The sequence below is a fragment of the Mytilus edulis genome, chromosome 3 (genome assembly GCF_963676685.1).
Source record: "Mytilus edulis chromosome 3, xbMytEdul2.2, whole genome shotgun sequence".
Classification (NCBI taxonomy): domain Eukaryota; kingdom Metazoa; phylum Mollusca; class Bivalvia; order Mytilida; family Mytilidae; genus Mytilus; species Mytilus edulis.
The window spans coordinates 77,487,839-77,509,130 of NC_092346.1; the positions used below are offsets into that span (position 1 = coordinate 77,487,839).

Here is a 21,292-nt window from a genome sequence, read left to right on the forward strand (position 1 = left end):
CTATATAGCAGAGGTTACGGAGTCAAGTTGGGACAGGTGCAACAAATGCGGCAGTGTTAAACATGTTTTGGGATATTTCAAGGCCCCCCTATACGTCTAACCAATGTAGTTATTTCAGGCTTCTATTTGTAATGTATCCAAAACTTTAGAATGAAATTCAAAACAGTGTGGCTGTGGCCATTGATTGACACATTAAATTCGTCCATTGACTGGGACAATTTACGTGTACGTTTGTCTGTAACGACCACTGTTCACGACGTACCTACGATAGACATTTAAACTGTGGGGTCACCAAAGGTTTCTTAACGCCTTTAATTATAAAATAATTCGAAAAACTAATCAGGAATAACCTTTATGTTTTGATTTATATAATTAGTATAAATCAAAACATCGTGTTATTTCTGATTATTTTTTTCGAATTACTTTATTAAGGCCGGTGTTGTGAACCTTTGGTGACCCCATAGTTTAAGTGTCTTTAAAAAGTACACAGAGAGCAGTGGTCGTTACATACAAACGTACACGTAAATTGTCCCAGCCAATGGATGAATTCAATGTGTCAATCAATAGCCACAGCCACACTGTTTTGAATTTCATTCTAAAAGGAAGGGTCACTTCTTACCCAGCTAAAACCCTGGTCAGTCCTATGATGAAAATAATTCAGATGTATATGGAATGTTTGATAAGTTACATTGACCCAGAGTACCTGAATGGAATGGTGAAAAATGAAGTACCTTTTCAATTTGCAATCCGTAAAATAACTGAACAGTGTGGCCTGGTAGAAGAGGCCGAAAAATGAGGACTTGGTTCTCAAATTGATGTCAAATTTGCTAGTCTAAGACTTCGGAAATGTAAAGATGGACCAAGGCTTTTTTTATATCACCCCAGAGTTCATAATTGGGACTTGGAGATGAAAGAGTATTTCAACTTGTGACACCTTACATGTTACTTTCTGATTTATACACTGGTTTTGATGATTTAAAATAAAAATCAGTAAACTTTCGTAATTCCTTTTAATAAAATCATGTAAGCAAAGAGTCGTATGAATACCCTGAGATGTTACTATAATTTATGAGAGCCCCAGGCATAAAAAAAATAATGTTCGCGCTCTATAGTATTCACTCATTCTTTTTGTTTGTTACACTTTCCTACGTCATGACGATAACCCAAGTTTGCTACGACTGATTGCAATAAAACATTTACTCAACAATACACATAACCAGAAGAAGCCTCCCTTTTGCTGTTTGAAGCATTTTCGATTATTCATGATAAAGTCATTTTTCTTGGAGTCAATCACTCCTTCTGCTTTTCCATCCGTTCAATTGTCTGTCCATGTGTCAATAAAAAAATATGGTACTTGCGTGTGTATTCTGAAAATTAGTCAGCTTTATAAAAGATTCCTTATTAAGCTTGGCATTTCTGCGACTTTGTACAGTGGTATTCAAACTTTTGAATACATTGAAGATATGCACTTCAGAGGCGGATTTAGGGGGTGGGGCAGGGGCCCCGGGTTGCTTATATAGCGAATCACTGAAGCGTGACTGAAGCGGGCCCCCTCTTAGGCAGTCAGTGGGCCCTCACTTATGAAAATTTCTGGATCCGCTAGTGCAGTTCCCCTTTTCATTGCTTTTGGGTTCGTTTGGAAAAAAGGGTAAATTAAAGTTGCTGTTAACTGTTATCAGTATTTAAAATTTGTTGTTAACTGTTTTTACCAAAATCGAGGTGTTGTTAACATGTTAACGGACCCCCTATTGCGCCCCCCCCCCCCCCAATATAATTATGCATTAGACAAAATGCATAAGATAGAAATACCATTCGCTTGACAGCATTTAAGATGTATACACATTATATATTTTCAAAAAGAAACTGACAAGAAAATTAATTCGAATGCAATTCACGATTTATTTCTCGATCCTTACTTTTACAAATGAATCATTTCAGAAATTAAGCACATACTTTATGTGTCTGTCCAAATTATCGATCCTGTGGTTCGTTGCACGTTGTAGTTGGTTCATCTTTATCAAATTTGTTGTTTTTCATAAATTGTTTTGTTATGCCGTTAGTTTTCTTGTTGAATCCTTCCACATTTATCGGTCGGTGCTTTTTAAAGCCGACTATAAGGTACGAGTTTTCGTTGTTGAAGGTCGTACGATAGCATATTATTGCTTACATACACTTTATTTGATCCTGATGGATAGTTATCTTATTTGATATCATACCACATCTCCACTGCCTGGTTTTATCTATAAAAAAAACAAAAAACTAGCACCAACAAAAGATTAATGGGCGGTTTATTTTATTGAACTTACAAAATTTCACTCTAACAACAAATAAGACAACAGTCGTTATAGTATAACGATATATGAATGTATTTAGGATAATATGGTTGAAAAAAAAACTTTTTGTACAAAGTCGAATAGCGGGACGCAACGACGACTTATGAACGGAATTAACGGCATATATTTAATAATGTTTGATAAGTAAGTCATTTTGTATATTTGTAAGCCTGTAAAGCTTTGGTATCAACAAAATATCGTCACTCGATATTATCTAAACAGTGATTAATTTCCTCTTAAAATTATAATATATTGCAAGACGTCGTACAGACAAAAGTTGTTATTTTGCAATTCGCCGTACAACGACCTGCAATTCGCCGTACAATAAACAAACAATGTTTTTGTCCGTATTCTTTAAAAAACATCTTTTTGGCAACCAATTTTAGTAAATATGATGCCACACTCTAATAATCTAAAAACGTGTCTGGAAAAATAATGAAAAACAGTTCAATATCGTGAGAATGGGGCGACAGAGGACGATCGACCTCAAAATTTTCCGGTACTAAGTGGCAAGATTTGCAGTATAACACAAAATCTTGTATTAATTTTGTACTTATCGGCCTAATAATCTAAAGAATTATATATCAGAAAATCAATTCTGAAGCGGCACCCTCATCAAATGAGTGGAAAAGTTTTAAATTGAATGAATTCTTAACTTGTTTACTTTTTTTTCTATTTCTCTCCGCTTCGTTAGTACCCAATTTCCGGTGGCGATGATTCACAGTGTAAATATGTTTGTGAGATCTCAACCCTCCCCCTATACCAATGTAGCCAATGTAGAAAAGTAAAGGCATAACAATACGCAAATTAAAATTCAGTTCAAGAAAAGTCCCAGTCTGATGTCAGAAGATGTAACCAAAGACTTTTAATATCATTTCTTATTTTGTTCAGTTTTAAAATTCTAAAGCCTTGAAACTATTTATTTTTTTTTGCTGTGAAAGATTTAAAAAAAAAAGTAAAAAGAAAAATAAGGGAGGGGTCCATTCCACCACGAAAGTTAGCATATAATGCATTTTCACCGTTTATGATATAATCTAGCATAAAGAAACATTGAGATAAATTTTACGCATTTCCACACAAGATTAAAAAACTAGCAGAAATATCTTTTTTAGCTCATCTGACTCTCATCACGTGGCCTCCGTCGTCGATCGTCCGTTGTCGTCGTCGTCTGTGAACTTTTACAAAAATCTTCTCCTCTGAAACAAGGCCAAATTAAACCTAACTTGACCACAATCATCATAGCCTGGTAAAATGCAGTTTTTGGTTTTATCTCTGAAACTAAAGCATCATAGTGAGAGCAAATCTGACAGGTGGCAAAATATTTATCAGATTTAAATTTAAATGCCTTAAAAATTTTTGACGAATCCGACAACCTGTTGTTGAGTTGCTGCCCCTGAGTTAATAATTTTATGGAAATTTTGCAGTTTGTTGTTATTATCTTAGATATCATTATAGTATCTAATAATATAGGGTTAATTATTGCATGAATATTGGGAAATATTGTCCCGAGTAGAATTTTATATTGCACGAGCTTGTGAGTGCAATATATGTTATACGAGGGACAATATTGCTCAATATTCATGCAATGACCATGCAATAACCCTTTTATTGTATAGCAATGTAATATTTGGAAGTAAAAAAATGGTTTAAACTAAGATTTTGTCGTTGATGACGTCATGAATTTTGAGGATTTATTGCACGCTAACTTTTGGTTACTTTCTGTGGGAAATATTATATTGCTATGCAATAATATCTAATATCTAATACTGTTATGATTTTAACCTTATTTTATGATTTCCATATCATCAGTTAATACTGTAACAGGTGAGCGACACAGGCTCTTAAATTGAGAGCCTCTAGTTTCATTTCAGTTTAAACAAAACGAAAGCAATGAATTAATACAGTAAAAATATGATCTTCTTCTTCTTCTTCTTTCTTTTGAGAAAGAAAGATAAGAGGCCCCATTGCAGTTCCAACAGTCTGCCCTGAAGGAAACCATCTATCCACTGAAGTGTGTTCCTTCGTAAACCATATAGCAGCTGCATTTGTTCAATAGGCGTTGGTGTGGCACTTTGTCAAACGCCTTTGAAACGTCTAGCAGCAAACATTTCATTTGATCGCCACTGTTGAGGCCATCTTCTAGATGTTGTAAAGTAATATCGGCAAGCTGGCTTTCACATGACATATTTTTTTGCGGAAACGATGTTGATTTTCCGGAAGGGTGTTATTTGCCTAAAGATGATATGATGCTACAAATCGACGTCAGGACGAAACTTTGATGCCTTCCCTCTGTCTCCTCTTTTCAGTGAAATAATGGTATTTATTTACGTTCGTCCGTTCGTCCCGCTTCAGGTTAAAGTTTTTGGTCAATGTAGTTTTTGATGAAGTTCAAGTCCAATCAACTTGAAACTTAGTACACATGTTTCCTATGATGTGATCTTTCTAATTTTAATGCTAAATTAGAGATTTCCCCCCATTTTCATGGTCCACTGAATATTGAAAATGATAGTGCGGATGTGGCATCCGTGTATGGGGTGGGGACAAATTCTTGTTTGTTGATGTATTACATATATTGATTTATGTACCACGTTTTTTCTCCGTCTTCTTTCGTTTCTGCGCAAAAACACAAGTAATGATAAACAATTCATCTATGGGTAACCACTCCGTTAAATGGTTTACTAACGATTAGGACAAAATAGAACTTATTTGTTGATCTTGTCTTGCTGATTAACTTAAGGTTTAAAGTGTCTATCTTTTATAGTTTTCACGAAATCAGGCAGAAACATAAAATATTGGTAAAAATCGTCATTACAGAGCAAGAACTCCAATGATAATGTTGTCTATCTATCTATAATAATTTTTAAAGATAAGATGCAGAACACTTTTTTTTAAAAGCAAAAAACGCAAAAAAATGAATGATAAAAATCTCCATTCAAAGCACTTTTACTCCAATAAGGAGTTATCTGAAGATTTTGATCGTTTTGGCTTATTTATAGCTTTCTCCCAATTTTAAAATTAAAAAGAAAACAATAATGTGTCCTTTGCACATGGATGCCCCACTCGCACCATCATTTTCTATGTTCAGTGGACCGTGAAATTGGGGTCAATTTAAACTCTGATTTGGCATAAAAATTAGGAAGATCATATCACAGGGAACATGTGTAATAAGTTTCAAGACGATTGGACCTCAACTTTATCAAAAACTACCTTGACCAAAAACTTTAACCTGAAGCAGAAATAATTTATGACAAAGACACGAAAAAATGAATGGACGCACAGACCGAAAAACATAATCCATATAACTGGGACATAAAAATATAAAAAACAAGAATGTGTCCTCAGTACACGAATGCCCCACTCGCACTATCATTTTCTATGTTCAGTGGACCGTGAAATTGGGGTAAAATCTCTAATTTGGCATTAAAATTAGAAAGATCATATCATAGGGAACATGTGTACCAAGTTTGAAGTCGATTGGACTTCAACTTCATCAAAAACTACCTCGACCAAAAACTTTAACCTGAAGCGGGACAGACGGACGAACGGACGAACGAACGAACAGACGGACGGACGCACAGACCAGAAAACATAATGCCCCTCTACTATCGTAGGTGGGGCATAAAAATAGTGCACACGCCGAAATGTCTAGAATGCTTTACTGGACAATGATGTTGAGAAAGTCTTAAAGATATAGGTTTTACTAAATTAAAGCATTCCAGAAACTGAAGAAGTTGAAAGATCAATGACAATGAGGTCAAGGTCAGTTATACCTGCCAGAATGACATCTGCACCTTACAACTATTCCATACACCCAATATAACTGTCCTGTTGCTATTAGTATCTGATAAAACAAATCCAGACCAAAACACAAAAACTTAACATTGTCCATTGAACCATAAAGATGAGGTCAAGGTCAGATGATACATTGTACCTGCAGACAGACATGTACACCTTCTTAACCATTCAATTCACCAAATATAGTTGGCCTATTGCTTATATCGGTAGCACTCGAATAAACTTAGCATTGCCATATGAACAATAACAATGAGGTCAAGGTCAGACAACACCTGCCAGACTGACATGTACCCATTACAATCATTCCATACACCAAATAAAATGTATAGTTGACCTACTGCTTATTATAGTATTTGAGAAACTGACCTCATCATGTAACTTTAGCTTTGATCACTGATCCGTGAAATGAGGTCGAGGTCAGGTGAACTCTGTCTGACATAGATGTTGCAAGGAACCTATATACAAGTTGCTGAACCCTGAAAATGAAGTCAAGGACAATGGATATCTGATTGGTGGAAATTTAGTAACTTGAAGTATCTGCATACCAGATATGAAACACTCAGGTGTTGTACCTTCTGAAATATAAAGCTCTATACCAATACTTTCAATGCCGCCGGATAGTAATACCTATGTCTCGCATACCGTGACTTTCTTCACAGGTGAGACAATAGTAATAAAATTCTTCATGCAGGGGGGTTTAGATACTTTAAAACATGCTCAATGAAGAGTGTGGTCAAATTTTGTTAAAATTTGACAAAGTAGTTTCAGAGGAGAAGATTATTACAAAAGTTAACAATGCAGAGGGACAACAATTAGCCAAGAGATTAGAAACTCTTACTTGGCCCTTTTGCCATACAAGCTAAAAATAAGGCAAATGACAAGTGGCATATGCCAAACAATCACATCTAATCAGACCATAAAGCATCTGTATACCTGATACAGACTATCCAGCTTTTCTACCTTTCAAACTATAAATGAAACTTTAAACGAATTTTACAGCATTTAAGCTATCCAAAATCATTTTAAATGGAAAAAATTTAAAATCCATGAATTAAATTTTTGTACTAATTCTTTTTTGTGATTTTCATTTGACAGAAAAGATAATTTGCATGTCAATTTTCCTTTAAACATCAACTGCATTTAACAGAGGTGGATTTAGAGGGGGCCCAGCCTCCTCTTTTGTTATAAAATTATTAATTATTAATCCCTGAAACATGATTGGAGCAGGCCACCTCTTAGGCAGTCAGCAGGCCCCATCTAATGCAAATTTCTGGATTCATGACTGTTTTAATCTTTTATAAATTGTATAAATAAGCATTATATACATGTCAATATAATTCATTTCAATGTGCACATATATTCCATTTGGGAATCAAACTTTCTCTCTAGTTATAGATTTCCAGATTCCTCCATAATGAAAGCCGTGTTTTGATTGGTTATTGTTTGATAAACTGTATTGCTTTTCTCCATTGGACCATTCTGTGGCTTGTGATTTTGGTAACACATCATCTTCACTAGATATTAAATCCACTTTTTCATCCATAACATGCAAGCAATCATACACATTATTGGTTGTACGGACATCCTCTAAATGTTTTTGTAAGATTTTATCTTGCATGTTCTGATAAACTGTTGTCAATTCTTTTGTCCTTTTTTGTTGTTCCTGTATATTTTTCACAGCTCCTCTAGTCCTCCTATGTTTATCTGTACGGTAATTCTTGTTGTATGATTTTGCCTCTTTATGGTCTCTACGTAAATAGGATTTTTCAAAACTTCCCCTTTTCTTACTCTTCTCATCATATGAATATTTTGTATTGCCATTTCTACTACCTTTGTGACTGGCCTTGTCTTCTATTGAACTTTTAGAATATGGTCTTGTGAGAAATGGTTTATCTATTTTATTGCCGTCTATTTTATTTTCTAAAGAAACAACCTTTTGACTTGTTTTTCTAACACTATCGCATGCTTTGAAATCTTTGTCAATTCTTATTGTGATATCACTTGTTAGTGATTTTTCTGATGTTTTACCATCATGTTTTCTATGTTTGGATTTTTCTTGATGTTTCTTGATTCTGTATGAAAGCTTTTCTCTATACTCTTTATCATGTCTTCTTTTGTGTCTTGAGCTATGACCATGAAGACGATCTGTTTTCATTGCATGTTGTTTTGATCCGTCACTGACTCTAGGTCTTCTGTTTAAGGCATCCTCTTCTTTCCTACTAGCTTTACATTTTCTATGCATGTCTTTATGGTTTCTAGAATAAAGAACAATATTGATATATGATAAAAATTTTACACGAAGGCTTGTCCAACATAAACATATACTGTTACTTGAATGGTATTTTTAGACATGTTCATAGTAGTAATTGTGTAAACATTATTTGAGTTTGCCTATACTAAGCATAAGAGTATCAGTTCATTGGTATATGCAAAATTTCAACCTTACAGATCCGAACATGCAGCTACATATATAACTAAAAAGTTAATGCATTGTTATTTCTCTAAAGTTATGTGATTACATAAAAACACATTTTGGATAACTTAATAAAACACCAAGTAATAGGAATTTAGATAATACTAGACTTGAAAGCTAAAGGTGTACTACATATATTGCGAACTCTATCATAGTTTTCCATAGATTCACCTGCAAGTTACCTGTCCATTTAAACTTTTGTAAGTTCTATTGTCCCATTGAACAAATTTAACAGGTATTGTTCTCTGTATAATTTATTTGATGGGACCTTTAAATTTCTTCCAAGAGAAATCTATCACTCATTGATTAATTTGCCTGACCAAAAAAATATCTTCTTTGTTCACTGAAATACATGTATAAACTCACATAAACTGTATGTGATACAGTATTTATTCAATATCAATAATATATTTTCAATCTGTTCAATATATGCACTGATTAATAATTATTAAAAGTTTATTTCTGATTTTTTTTTTAACTACTGCATGCATTTATGTTTTAAAGAATTTACATGTTTTTTGCTGTTGTTCAGTTATAAAGAATACATTTATGAAGACCTTTATTTAAACATTATCATTTCAAGTTTTTACTTATGAACAGACTAAAAACAAGTTCATAGTACACGAATGCCCCACTCGCACTATAATTTTCTATGTTCAGTGGACCGTGAAATTGGGGTCAAAACTTTAATTTGGAATTAAAATTAGAAAGATCATATCATAGGGAACATGTGTACTAAGTTTCAAGTTGATGTAACTTTAACTTCATCAAAAACTACCTTGACCAAAAACTTTAACCTGAAGCGGACGGACGAACAGAGGCACAGACGGACGGACGGACGAACGGAGGCACAGACCAGAAAACATAATGCCCCTCTACTACCGTAGGTGGGGCATAAAAAGAACATTTTAATAGGTAAAATGTTGAAATTTGATCAGAAATCAACTTTAAATTTTTAAATCAGTGTTTATATCAAACAAATTGAAAATGTGTTTTTGATTGAATAAATACAACATCACATGCAGTTGCATAATTACTTATTTGTACATGTATTTCCATCATTGACAGTTCAATTTTTTGTTCAGGTAAATTAATCAGTGAGTGATAGATTTCTCTTCCAAGAAATTTAAAGGTCCCATTGAATAAACTAAACAGAGAACAAGAGCATCAGCTTCAAGCCATAATGTCATAAAACTACACCTACACTTTTCAGATCTTATCTGCCGCAAGTCGGGGTCAAACAGTGGCGGATTTAGGGGGGGGGGCCAGGGGGCCTGGCCCCCCCTTTTTGGGAAAAAATTTGGTTGCTTATATAGCGAATCACTGAAGCGTGACTGGAGCGGGCCCCCTCTTAGGTCAGTCAGTGGGCCCCCACTTATGATAATTTCTGGATCCGCCACTGTCAAAGATTTCAAATTTTTGTATAATAACTGACGTCTTATGTCCCACTACTCCCACTACTCCAACTAGTCCCCAGACATCAAAGCATTTTCACAAAGTTAAGGATGGCATAAAAAAAAAATTACTTAGGTTTTGAATTAATTCTGTCCTCTAACTTCCCTCTTGGAATGTGTGGTGAGTTATCATCTTTCTTTCCTGAAAATAGTAAAAATTCAAATACAAAAACTGTAATGTGATTAATTTTTACTGAAATCATGAAATATTATATATATATGATTGTTGATATGCCTTCAATTTTTCTTCTCAGATAATCAGTGGTAGTGTGTGCACATCTTCATTGTGGGTTATATCTCAAGACATTTTAAACACAAAATCATAAAATATTTGCTGTCAATTTGGCAAACAATCCTGCTCAACATGTTATTCTAGTACATAACAGGGTAAATTCGTACTTAATTAACATAGTATTGTCCTGGATATGCATGTAGAATTGGCTGCTGAAAAAATGTTGTTGCATTTTAAAAAATGATTTTAAAATTCTGAACAAACAATAAGATTACGAGCTATATATATTAACGTTATCTCACTGGCTGAAAATTGAAATGATGCAATTGAAAATAAAGCTTTTCCTTTACCATATATACTGCATACACAAATATCTTTTCAGTTTATTCATCTAAAAGCAGTTTTCCTAAAGGTAAGTTGAGACTATTTATGTCCCCCTTGTAAAAACTGATTTAAAATAAATCCACAGTATATGTCAGTCTATATATATAGCTATTAGACAGTGACATATACTGTGGTTTCAGTCTATTAGACAGTGACATATACTGTGGATTCATTTATTTTCTTGGATATCAATTTTCGTGGTTTGATGAAATGTTGCATTTGCATGGACATTTTATTTCATTGTCTTTCAAAAATCTCCAAAAGCCTTTAGCAAATTGACAAATTCTAGCCTATACCAACAATATCCAACTAACATTGAATCCCCCATACTTCCTTCTTCTTCATTTCTTTATTTAATTAAGCTGTTAATTTGTATTCTTCCATACTTTTCAAACTGTACAGGTGTATTTAAGAAACACATGTAATTATTGAGTTACTTTGTCAAGCAAATGTATTTATTGAGTTAGTTTGTCTAGCAGATGTTATAATTGAGTTACTTTGTCTAGTAGATGTAATTATTGAGTTACTTTGTCTAGCAGATGTTATTATTGAGTTACTTTGTCTAGCAGATGTAATTATTGAGTTACTTTGTCTAGCATATGTTATTATTGAGTTACATTGTCTAGCAGATGTAATTATTGAGTTACTTTGTCTAGCATATGTCATTATTGAGTTACTTTGTCTAGCAGATGTAATTATTAAATTAATTTGTCTAGCAGATGTAAATATTGTGTATCTTTGCCTAGCAGATTGATGTAATTTTTGAGTTACTTTGTCTAGCAGATGTTATTATTGAGTTACTTTGTCTAACAGATGTAATTATTGAGTTTCTTTGTCTATCAGATGTTATCCCAGATTTATCACTTCCTGTGTCACTATCTGCTTTCTCACATGAACCTGGAACATGAACAATCTCATCTGAAACAAACATTAATTAAAAAACCAGATGCTCCGCAGGGCGTAGCTTTATACGACCGCAGAGGTTGAACCCTGAACGATTAGGGCAAGTATGGACACAACATTCAAGCTGGATTCAGCTCTAAATTTGGATTGTGATTAAATAGTTGACACAGCATAGGTTTCTGACACAGAATGAATGTGTTCTAATGAACTTAAAATTTTTGTTTCTCTTAGAGCAATTCACTATGCTGTTGAATATTAATCCTCTCAAAAAAATGTTTGACGAAATTTTCTTTTTTATTTAAGAAATTTCAAATGAGAAAAATTGAACCCAATTTTTTTAATCACATCCCCCTTTCCCTTATTCCAAAACTAATCTCAATTAAAATTTCTAATGGAGTTTGCAACAATAACTACTCATTTAAATACATCATAAAATATTAAGATGTAAAAAAACTGCTTGTTATCACTGAATGGTAAAGATTATTTTAATTTATCAGTTGGTAGTAAAAAGTGAATATACATTGTATATTGTATATAACAAAGATTTAAGTTGATTCTGGACAAAGAAAGATAACTCCAATTAAAAAAAATCTTGCTATTGCACAATATTTTGCAATTAGATATTTCTTGCTTACTATTCTGGACAAAGAAAGATAACTCTAATTAAAAAAAAATTTGATATTTCACAATATTGTGCAATTAGATATTTCTTGCCATTGCGCAATACTGTGCAATTGAAAAGACTTGCTATTGCACAATACTTAATATAATAATTTTAGATCCTGATTTGGACCAACTTGAAAACTGGGCCCATAATAAAAAATCTAAGTACATTTTTGGATTCAGCATATCAAAGAACTTCAAGATTTCAATTTTTGTTAAAATCAGACTAAGTTTAATTTTGGACCCTTTGGACTTTAGTGTAGACCAATTTGAAAACAGGACCAAAAATGAAGAATCTACATACACAGTTAGATTTGGTATATCAAAGAACCCTATTTATTCAATTTTTGATGAAATCAAACAAAGTTTAATTTTGGACCCCGATTTGGACCAACTTGAAAACTGGGCCAATAATCAAGAATCTAAGTACATTTTTAGATTCAGCATATCAAAGAACCTAACTGATTCATTTTTTGTCAAAATCAAACTAAGTTTAATTTTGGACCCTTTGGACCTTAATGTAGACCAATTTGAAAACGGGACCAAAAGTTAAGAATCTACATACACAGTCATGACAGTTAGATTCAGCATATCAAAGAACCCCAATTATTCAATTTTGATGAAATCAAACAAAAGTTTAATTTTGGACCCTTTGGGCCCCTTATTATGTTGGGACCAAAACTCCCAAAATCAAACCCAACCTTTCTTTTATGGTCATAAACCTTGTGTTTAAATTTCATAGATTTCTATTTACTTATACTAACGTTATGGTGCGAAAACCAAGAAAAATGCTTATTTGGGTCCCTTTTTGGCCCCTAATTCCTAAACTGTTGGGACCTAAACTCCCAAAATCAATACCAACCTTCCTTTTGTAGTCATTAACATTGTGTTTAAATTTCATTGATTTCTATTTACTTAAACTAATGTTATTGTGCGAAAACCAAGAATAATGCTTATTTGGGCCCTTTTTTGCCCCCTAATTCCTAAACTGTTGAGACCAAAACTCCCAAAATCAATCCCAACCGTTCTTTTGTGGTCATAAACCTTGTGTCAAAATTTCATAGATTTCTATTAACTTAAACTAAAGTTATAGTGCGAAAACCAAGAAAATGCTTATTTGGGCCCTTTTTGGCCCCTAATTCCTAAAATGTTGGGACCAAAACTCCCAAAATCAATACCAACCTTCCTTTTGTGGTCATAAACCTTGTGTTAAAATTTCATAGATTTCCATTCACTTTTACTAAAGTTAGAGTGCGAAAACTAAAAGTATTCGGACGCCGGACGACGACGACGACGCCGACGCCAACGTGATAGCAATATACGACGAAAATTTTTTCAAAATTTGCGGTCGTATAATAAATACTCCTTTATCATATATAACATACCGGTACACAATTAATGTCAATTTCAAAAAGCAACAACTGTAAACATATTATACTGAAAATCACAGTAACTTTCAAATACTTTCCAAGTAACAACTACAGCAGAACATAACAGGAAAAGAAGACATGCTGGAATGCTTTGTTTGCTTATTGATGATTACTGAATACTATGGTGAAAATCTTAGAGAGATACATGTTCTAAACAAAATAATATTGATATACTACTAGGGGGTGTTTAACAACCTTGACTACACATAGGGTCTAACACAAATGGTAAATATTCATCTATTAACCATGAGGTCTTGATGTATCTTGTTAGGTTGACATATTCACCTGACAATGACCTAATAAAAGGTCATACAATGTATCATTAACAGCTTGATCAATGAACCATGAAAATGAAGTTGTTGTCAGAAAAACATGTTAGATGGACATGTGAAATCTGAAAATTATTGTGCAGAGAAAATATAATTGACTCAAAATTGGTCATCAACCCGAGACACTTACAATTGTTTTTTGATTTTTGTTGTGTATTACTTTCAACAGTACTAGTCTGGTCAAGATTACAGGTAGGCAAACTTCTTGATTTAAACAATGTTGGCTCTGCAGTACTTTCAACAGCATGGCCAACCTTCCACAAAGGCAAACATTTAGACTTTAATGGTGTTAAATCTGTAGTATGTTCTTCAGCATCAGCAGCACTCAAGATAGGCAAACCATGTGATTCTAATCGTGTTGGCTCTGTGGCATTTTTAAAAGCTGGGTCAACCTTACAAATAGGCAAACTTCTTGTATCTAAGTGTGTTTTCCCAATTGTATTTTTGAAATCCTCCTCAACTTTAGAAATAGTCAAACTTCTTGATTCTAACCATGTCTGTTCTGTAGTATTTATAAAATCCTGGTCAACTTTACAAATAGGCAAACTTCTTGATTTACTTTTCAATCTGAACTTAAAATCTGGTAATTTTGTGGGTTTGCTGGCATTTTCCAACAACATGTCAAAACTCAAATTAATCAAGTCATTTTCTTTCAGCCTAGGTAGATCTGGTAGAAAAAATGTATAAGGCATTGAAATGTCAAATAATATTTCATATACATGTACCATAACAATGTATAAAATACTTCAATATAAACATTAACATTATAGATCAGTAAGTTAATTGTACAAAAGTCACACAAAATATGTATCTTTTCTCGTGTTTATTTATCAAAAAATAAATGAGGTTGTTGGTTTTCTCTTTAATGAATGACTGTAAATTTTTTCTGTCTATGAAGAAATCACATCAAAAACTTGGTGCACACTGAATAACCTGTGTATCATGTTATTTTAAAGTGTGCATCACATTTTTTATGTGATTTCAAATAGACAGAAAAAAGTAACAGTCATTCTTTATAATTAAATTCTAAATTCTGTTTTAAGCCAGAATAATCATGAAAAAATGTTGATGACAAAATGGTCACATGACAAAATTATGTCTATGAGCTGATAGACAACACACTGTCAGCCAACCAGAAGACATGTAACATCCAAAATTAAATTATTTGGATTTGTTAAGAATTTAGCAATGCCAGGACATTTTATCTTGTTTATAGCTTATTATATGACTCATTGTTTATTGTTGAACATTTAAGGCTGTGCAATGACCTATTGATGTTTACATGTACATCATCATCCTTTGCAGTTTGGTCTTGGGTACTGTACATCATTCTGTACATAGTTTTCTTATTGGCAATCATACCACATATTGCTATTCTTTTATAAGTTATAATTTGAAATGAATAAAAAAAAAAAGTACAAATGTACATTGTATACCATATAATTGACCACTCTTTGTACATTCAAAGTGTTATAACAAATAATGTAAAACTTCCACCATGTAAATAAATCAATTTGGTGAGCTTTTTAAGAACGGTTAGCAAAAATTACCCCGTAACAGCTTTTAAAAAAAACACACAAAAATTGCATAGATCTGTATGTGATATATTTTACCTTTTTGCTGCATGTTGGCAACCTGATTTAAATTATGTGGTTCAAAATATGACTTCAGTTGATTCTCACTATCCATTGCTTGAGATTTCTGTTGATTCTTGCTATCTACATTTATAATGTTCTCTGTAGCTGCAGCACAGAAACTTTCCTGTTCATATCTAGAAAAAAGTTTTTTGGGCTCAATCCTGGACTTAGTAGGGCTTATTTCCAAATATGAAGGGTCACCTTTCAGCTTTTGAGTATTTACAGTACCTATTCTGCCCTCTCTTTTTACAGCAAACTGCTGTAAGTAAGAATTGTCTACATTCTTTTGAATATTTTGTTTTTGGAAATCTTTGCGTTGGTCAAACTTTTTGCTGTTAGTCATCACAGCCTGTGGCAACAGTTTACCACTTTCTGAGTATTTTTCATACTTTAAGTTTTCATTTGAAAAATGTTTCTTTTCCATCGAAACATTGTGTGACAAGAGACTACCATTTTCTGAATCTTCTAAATTTCTATTTTCAGTTGAAAAATATTTTTTCCCATTGACTTCAGAAACTTTATTTGTGTTTTGACCTTTCACAGAATTACTGCAATTGCTACTTTTAATGTGTGTGGTTTTAAACTTTCTTCTGAATTTTAAGACTGGCTGACTGTTGGAAGAATTTTGGTATAGCTCATCAATACATCTATCAAGATAATTATACACTGGTATTACATAGTCTGTCATACATGTATGGTTGTTGTCCATTGTCACAGTGTGAGTTCAATGTTCATGCTACCATCATCTGAAAAAAAGAAACATGTTCATATACATTGTATGTAAGATGGTGATAATCATTGATTGATTGATGGTGTAAAATGAGCTTCTTGGCAGCCAGTTTTTTTTGGTGGAGAAAGCAAGAAATGTATTGTGCAAGAATCAGCATATTGTGTGAAGAAATTCATCACATACATTACATGTAATTTCATAAAACACAAAAAATAGTCTTTAAGTATGATTTTTTTCACCCTTCAGAATTTATGGAATATATGTCCTAAATAATAATCCTTGTTTTGACTGTTCTTCAAAAGTCTGGTGATTTCGTGCATGCCTTCAGAAAATAGCGATTTGCCAGTGGGGCGATTTTTCATGCATTCTGACGTATTAAACAGGTCAGGAAAAACAACCAATTGGTGGATTATACCTCACCAATTGAGGTATATTGGTATAGACCAATTGATGTTTAGGCCAACTAAAATTAATTTGTAGATTTTCATCCAAATTTTTGAAAAAAATGGAGCGGGTGGGAGGATTTTTTTTTTTTTTTTTTTTTTTATTTCTTATGAAACCTTCTTGTGACGTGTTCTTCAAATATGCATGTGTAATAAAAAGCTTATATTATGTATATACATATATAAGGAATCGTACATTATATTTCAAATCTTAATATGAACAAAAATCTCTAACTGGCAACCACTGTTCTACATGTAATTGCTGCTTTAGAAACCTAAACAGCAAAAACATAAAAGAAGAATGCTCTCTTCAGTTGGGACTACCTTCACCAAATTTAGTGTCTTTTTATGCGACCATTTTTTGTCTCCATAAACATGATAAAATGACACAAATATGCAACTAAAGAATTACGAGTTCAGAATAAAATGAAACTGTTTTGAAAACGAATGGGTTGGTGCTTTATGATTCTTCTTATATCCAAATATAATTAGAAAGTAAAACATGAACTTGACCAAAAAGGAGATGTTTAATGGCTCTATTGAGGGTATTGGGAATAAATAAACTCATCATAGATACCAGGACTAAATTTAGTACATACACCAGATGCACGTTTCGTCTACATTACAAAAGACTCATCAGTGACGCTCGAAGGTGTTTGTGCTGTTTGTCAACAAAAAAAGCCATGGGCAAATCTAATAGTATGTTTGCCGACTTTTTGAACCCTATTATTCTGTCATAAATCTAACAAGTTCATGCTTGCGTCATTTTATTTATACAGTTATGCTTTTGAACGAATGTGTTCCATGATTTGTGTTCTTTGAGTATAATTCATTTTCAAAATTCCTGCCACAAAGTCATTTATCAATAAAAAAATCTGTCATCAACCGGTTTTCTAAATCACAAAAATTTGTGTCATGCCGCGATTTGCCATCTTGGACATCGCGTATTACTTGTAACCCGATTATTTAATGCCCATCCTGAGAACAATCTCTATTCTCAGTAGACGATTTGGTCATCATAGAGCTGCAGAATCTTTTTTAATTACTCGAAGTAATACGAAAACCGAAATTTGAAACAGGAAGTTTGGAAGGAAGCAAAATTTATGGCGGTTACCGGAAACGGAGATAAACAAATCCGGAAATTGTAAATTTTAAAAATTAAAAAAATCGGGGCGGGACGATTTCAGAGGGGCGGGCGGGGATGAAAATCTATCAATTAATTTTAATTGGCCTAAATGCAAGTTTTTTGTAATTATTAAATGCTAGTGTTAGATAGGAGCATGATTTTGCAACTTGCTACCTATTTCATGACCCTTATTGAGTCCTCCGAAAGTTTCAGTTTGGTCAAAGCCTGCTGCATCTCTTGAGAATGCATGTGTACAACAATTCTTTTGTTGAAACATTTGTGCTATTGACCATGATTGACTTTTGATAATGAAAGTTAAGTATTAACAAAGAGCTCCATTCACCTTTGGGGCCCCTATTATTTAATATTTTTATTAACGACATATTTTATTTTATTGAACATGGTACCTTGTATAATTATGCCGATGACAATACTCTGTCTTATGCTGACAATGATTTTGATAATATATTATGTACACTCGAAAGAGAAAGTGCTGTTTTAATTGACTGGTTCAGATTTAATTGTATGCAGGCAAATCCTGACAAATTCCAAGCCATTGCAGTTGGAAATAAAACATTTGAAAAAAAGCCTGTTTTTAATATACAGTCAGCAAAAATATCCTGTGATGAGATTGTCAAACTTTTGGGTATTGATATTGACTATCAACTTAATTTTAATCACCACATAAAAATATTTGTTGTAAAGCATCCCAACAACTGAATGTTTTAAAGTGCATTGGTTGCTACCTTACTACATTGAATAAACTGACAATTTTCCACACATTTATTTTATCTAATTTTAATTATTGTCCTTTGGCATGGCATTTTTGCAACAAAAATAACACCACCAAATTGGAAAAAATTCAGGAAAGGGCTTTACGATTTATATATGAAGACTATGTTAGTTCATATGATGAACTACTTTTAAAGGTTCCATCACTGAAAATAAGACGTATGCGTAACATGGCTATTGGGTGTTTTAAAATTTTATATAAATTGTCACCACCATGCTTACATGATTTAGTTGTTTTGAAAGATTGTAAATATAATTTTAGATATTCTAATATTGTAGATATACCTAGGGTCCGAACATCAACCTATGGTAAGAACTCTTTTAAATACACAGCTGCTGTTTTATGGAATGATCTACCTGATGATTTCAGAAAAATTACTAATTTTAGTCAGTTCAAAAATATTTTAAAGTCATGGAATGGAAATGACTGTAAGTGCACAGTTTGTGCAGACTTTTAGTTTATATATTGCGCAAATTTATTTACCATCTAGATCATATCCAATTTTTTCAATTTTTATGCTATGCATTTTTACCAGCTTTTATGCCTAGTTTACACTTATATGCTTTTAGTCTTAATACCTACATTTGTAGCTTATGCTTATATTCTGCTTTTAGTGCTTCATTTTTGTGCTGTGATAGTTATTGCATGTGTACTATATTATGTATTGTATTGTTATAAATGTTGTACTGATAAATAATGTTTCATATGTCGGTTAAAAGCTCATGTTTGTCTATGTTTTATATACCATGCCGACTCTAAATAAAGCTTATTTATTATTATTATTTGGAGTTGTACTCATTTAAAGCACAGAGAAGAAAATACATCGAGGAAAACGCACCAGAGAGTAAAACCGTACATTGGGACAATTCGTGCCAACAGGCCTTAAGATTGAGGATTGAGGATGATCACATGACTGCAGACAGTAATGATGTCCATTGACAGGTGATTACAGGTAAATTTGCCAAATAAGAATTGACAAGATAACAATAGAAGAAACTTTAAGTATAATTATTTATTAAATGCAATATGTTATGTTACAACAAGGATTTGTATACAAATCCTTGGTTACAATACTAAACTAGGAATGTTTGACAAGTTTTCATACCATTATATGGTTTTAAGAAAACAATGCTCCATTTTGGTGGAATAATTTGTTTTGAAAAACAAAGAATTATACACCGATTGGTCTATACCATTATATGTGGATTATACGTCAATGGGTTATTCCTGACAGGCGCGTAGCTCCCTATACGCCAACACGCAGTTGCGTGCACATCAATTCGGCAAGCAAAACAAAAAATATGGCAAAATAAAAATTTATAAATTAAATGTTTAAAGGAAACACATGTATGTAATCGCTTTTTGCTGCATTTGGTTTCAAAATTAAAGTTTTATTGGAGATGAAAAGACTAACAGTAACTTGCATCTATTACAAGATTTTAATTTGTTAAACTCTAGTAGTTTCGGGGCACATTTTACAGAGTACGGTTTAACTGTTTGGACTGCGATGTACCAATTGACATTAGATTTATAAGTACCCTTTGATATTGTTGAAAGTATGCTGAGGCGATGTGTTCGACAGACTACCAGAGCCAATCCCCAAAGCAAACACGCTAAAACAGTATTGGAAAGTCTCATTATATTTTGCGTTCATAGACCACATGATAATGGAACTGGAGTCGCGTCTGATATCATCAGGAAATCGCTTCTATGCGCATTATCTGCTTCCTCGTGTTGTCGGTAATACAACAAACGAACAAATCTCTGCATTGTTAGACACATACGAAACTGGCCTGGCATATAATTTGTCAATATCAATCGGGAGGTCGCTCGATGGCGAACATGAGTGCTACCGCGAAGAGATCGTTCAGTGTACTACATCTGTTGAAAACATATATATGATTAACCATGAACAACTACAGCTCGGTTATTTTCGCTAGCATTACTGCATTATATTCATCGGGATTTCAGTGTGAATATTGACAAAGTAATAGAGACGTTCCCGAAGAGCAGATTTTGGACAATTTTGAGTAAATTCTGAATCACAAAAATATGTTGCTTACATATCAAATTCAAATATTTTATTGGACAAAGCACATAAACAACTTGTATATAAAAATGTCCTCCTCAGGGCTCCTGGAGCACAGCTATACCCTTTCAAAGCAATTAGTTATTCGATCCAATTATTTTGTACCATAAAATGACATTAATTAAAACTTAGAAGAAATTATACAAACTGTTCAACAAATAAACGGCTCCCAAACAACTTTCAAATTCCCTCTCAAGTCTGTTGTAATTTCTTAACTTTACGTTGAAGAGTGGTGATGATATATCTAGTACACCGAAATGTAAAACACATGAAAGAAACTCTACACACAAATACCCGAGACTACTATAACACAGAGATTGTTCACTACCAATTTATCGTTATAGTAGTCTCAGCAAATACTAGTAAGTTAGAAAATGTATATATATTTTTAATTTATTCTAAAAGCAGTACAGCTTATATGTATCAAGTAAAATTAATATTACATTACAAGGAATTAAAATGGACAAAAACAGATAAC

The 21,292-nt window shown here is 33.0% G+C and overlaps 1 protein-coding gene across 4 annotated transcripts; it reads right to left on the reverse strand.

Moving 5' to 3' along the window:
* Window positions 1-7,395: 7,395 nt before the first annotated feature.
* LOC139517472 (E3 ubiquitin-protein ligase RBBP6-like) lies at window positions 7,396-21,045 on the reverse strand. 4 transcript variants are annotated; one of them, XM_071308571.1, is made up of 6 exons: window positions 20,963-21,045; window positions 15,610-16,379; window positions 14,127-14,663; window positions 11,473-11,589; window positions 10,128-10,197; window positions 7,396-8,383 (listed from the first exon to the last, which is right to left on the reverse strand). In XM_071308571.1, the coding sequence occupies exons 2-6, from the start codon at window positions 16,340-16,342 to the stop codon at window positions 7,501-7,503; spliced, it is 2,340 nt and encodes a 779-aa protein (XP_071164672.1). In that variant the 5' UTR covers window positions 16,343-16,379; window positions 20,963-21,045; the 3' UTR covers window positions 7,396-7,500. The 4 variants fall into 4 exon arrangements, with proteins under 4 accessions (XP_071164672.1, XP_071164670.1, XP_071164673.1 ...); XM_071308569.1 differs by having other exon boundaries at window positions 11,443-11,589; XM_071308572.1 differs by having other exon boundaries at window positions 15,610-16,457; window positions 20,959-21,019.
* Between the last annotated feature and the right edge of the window lie 247 nt (window positions 21,046-21,292).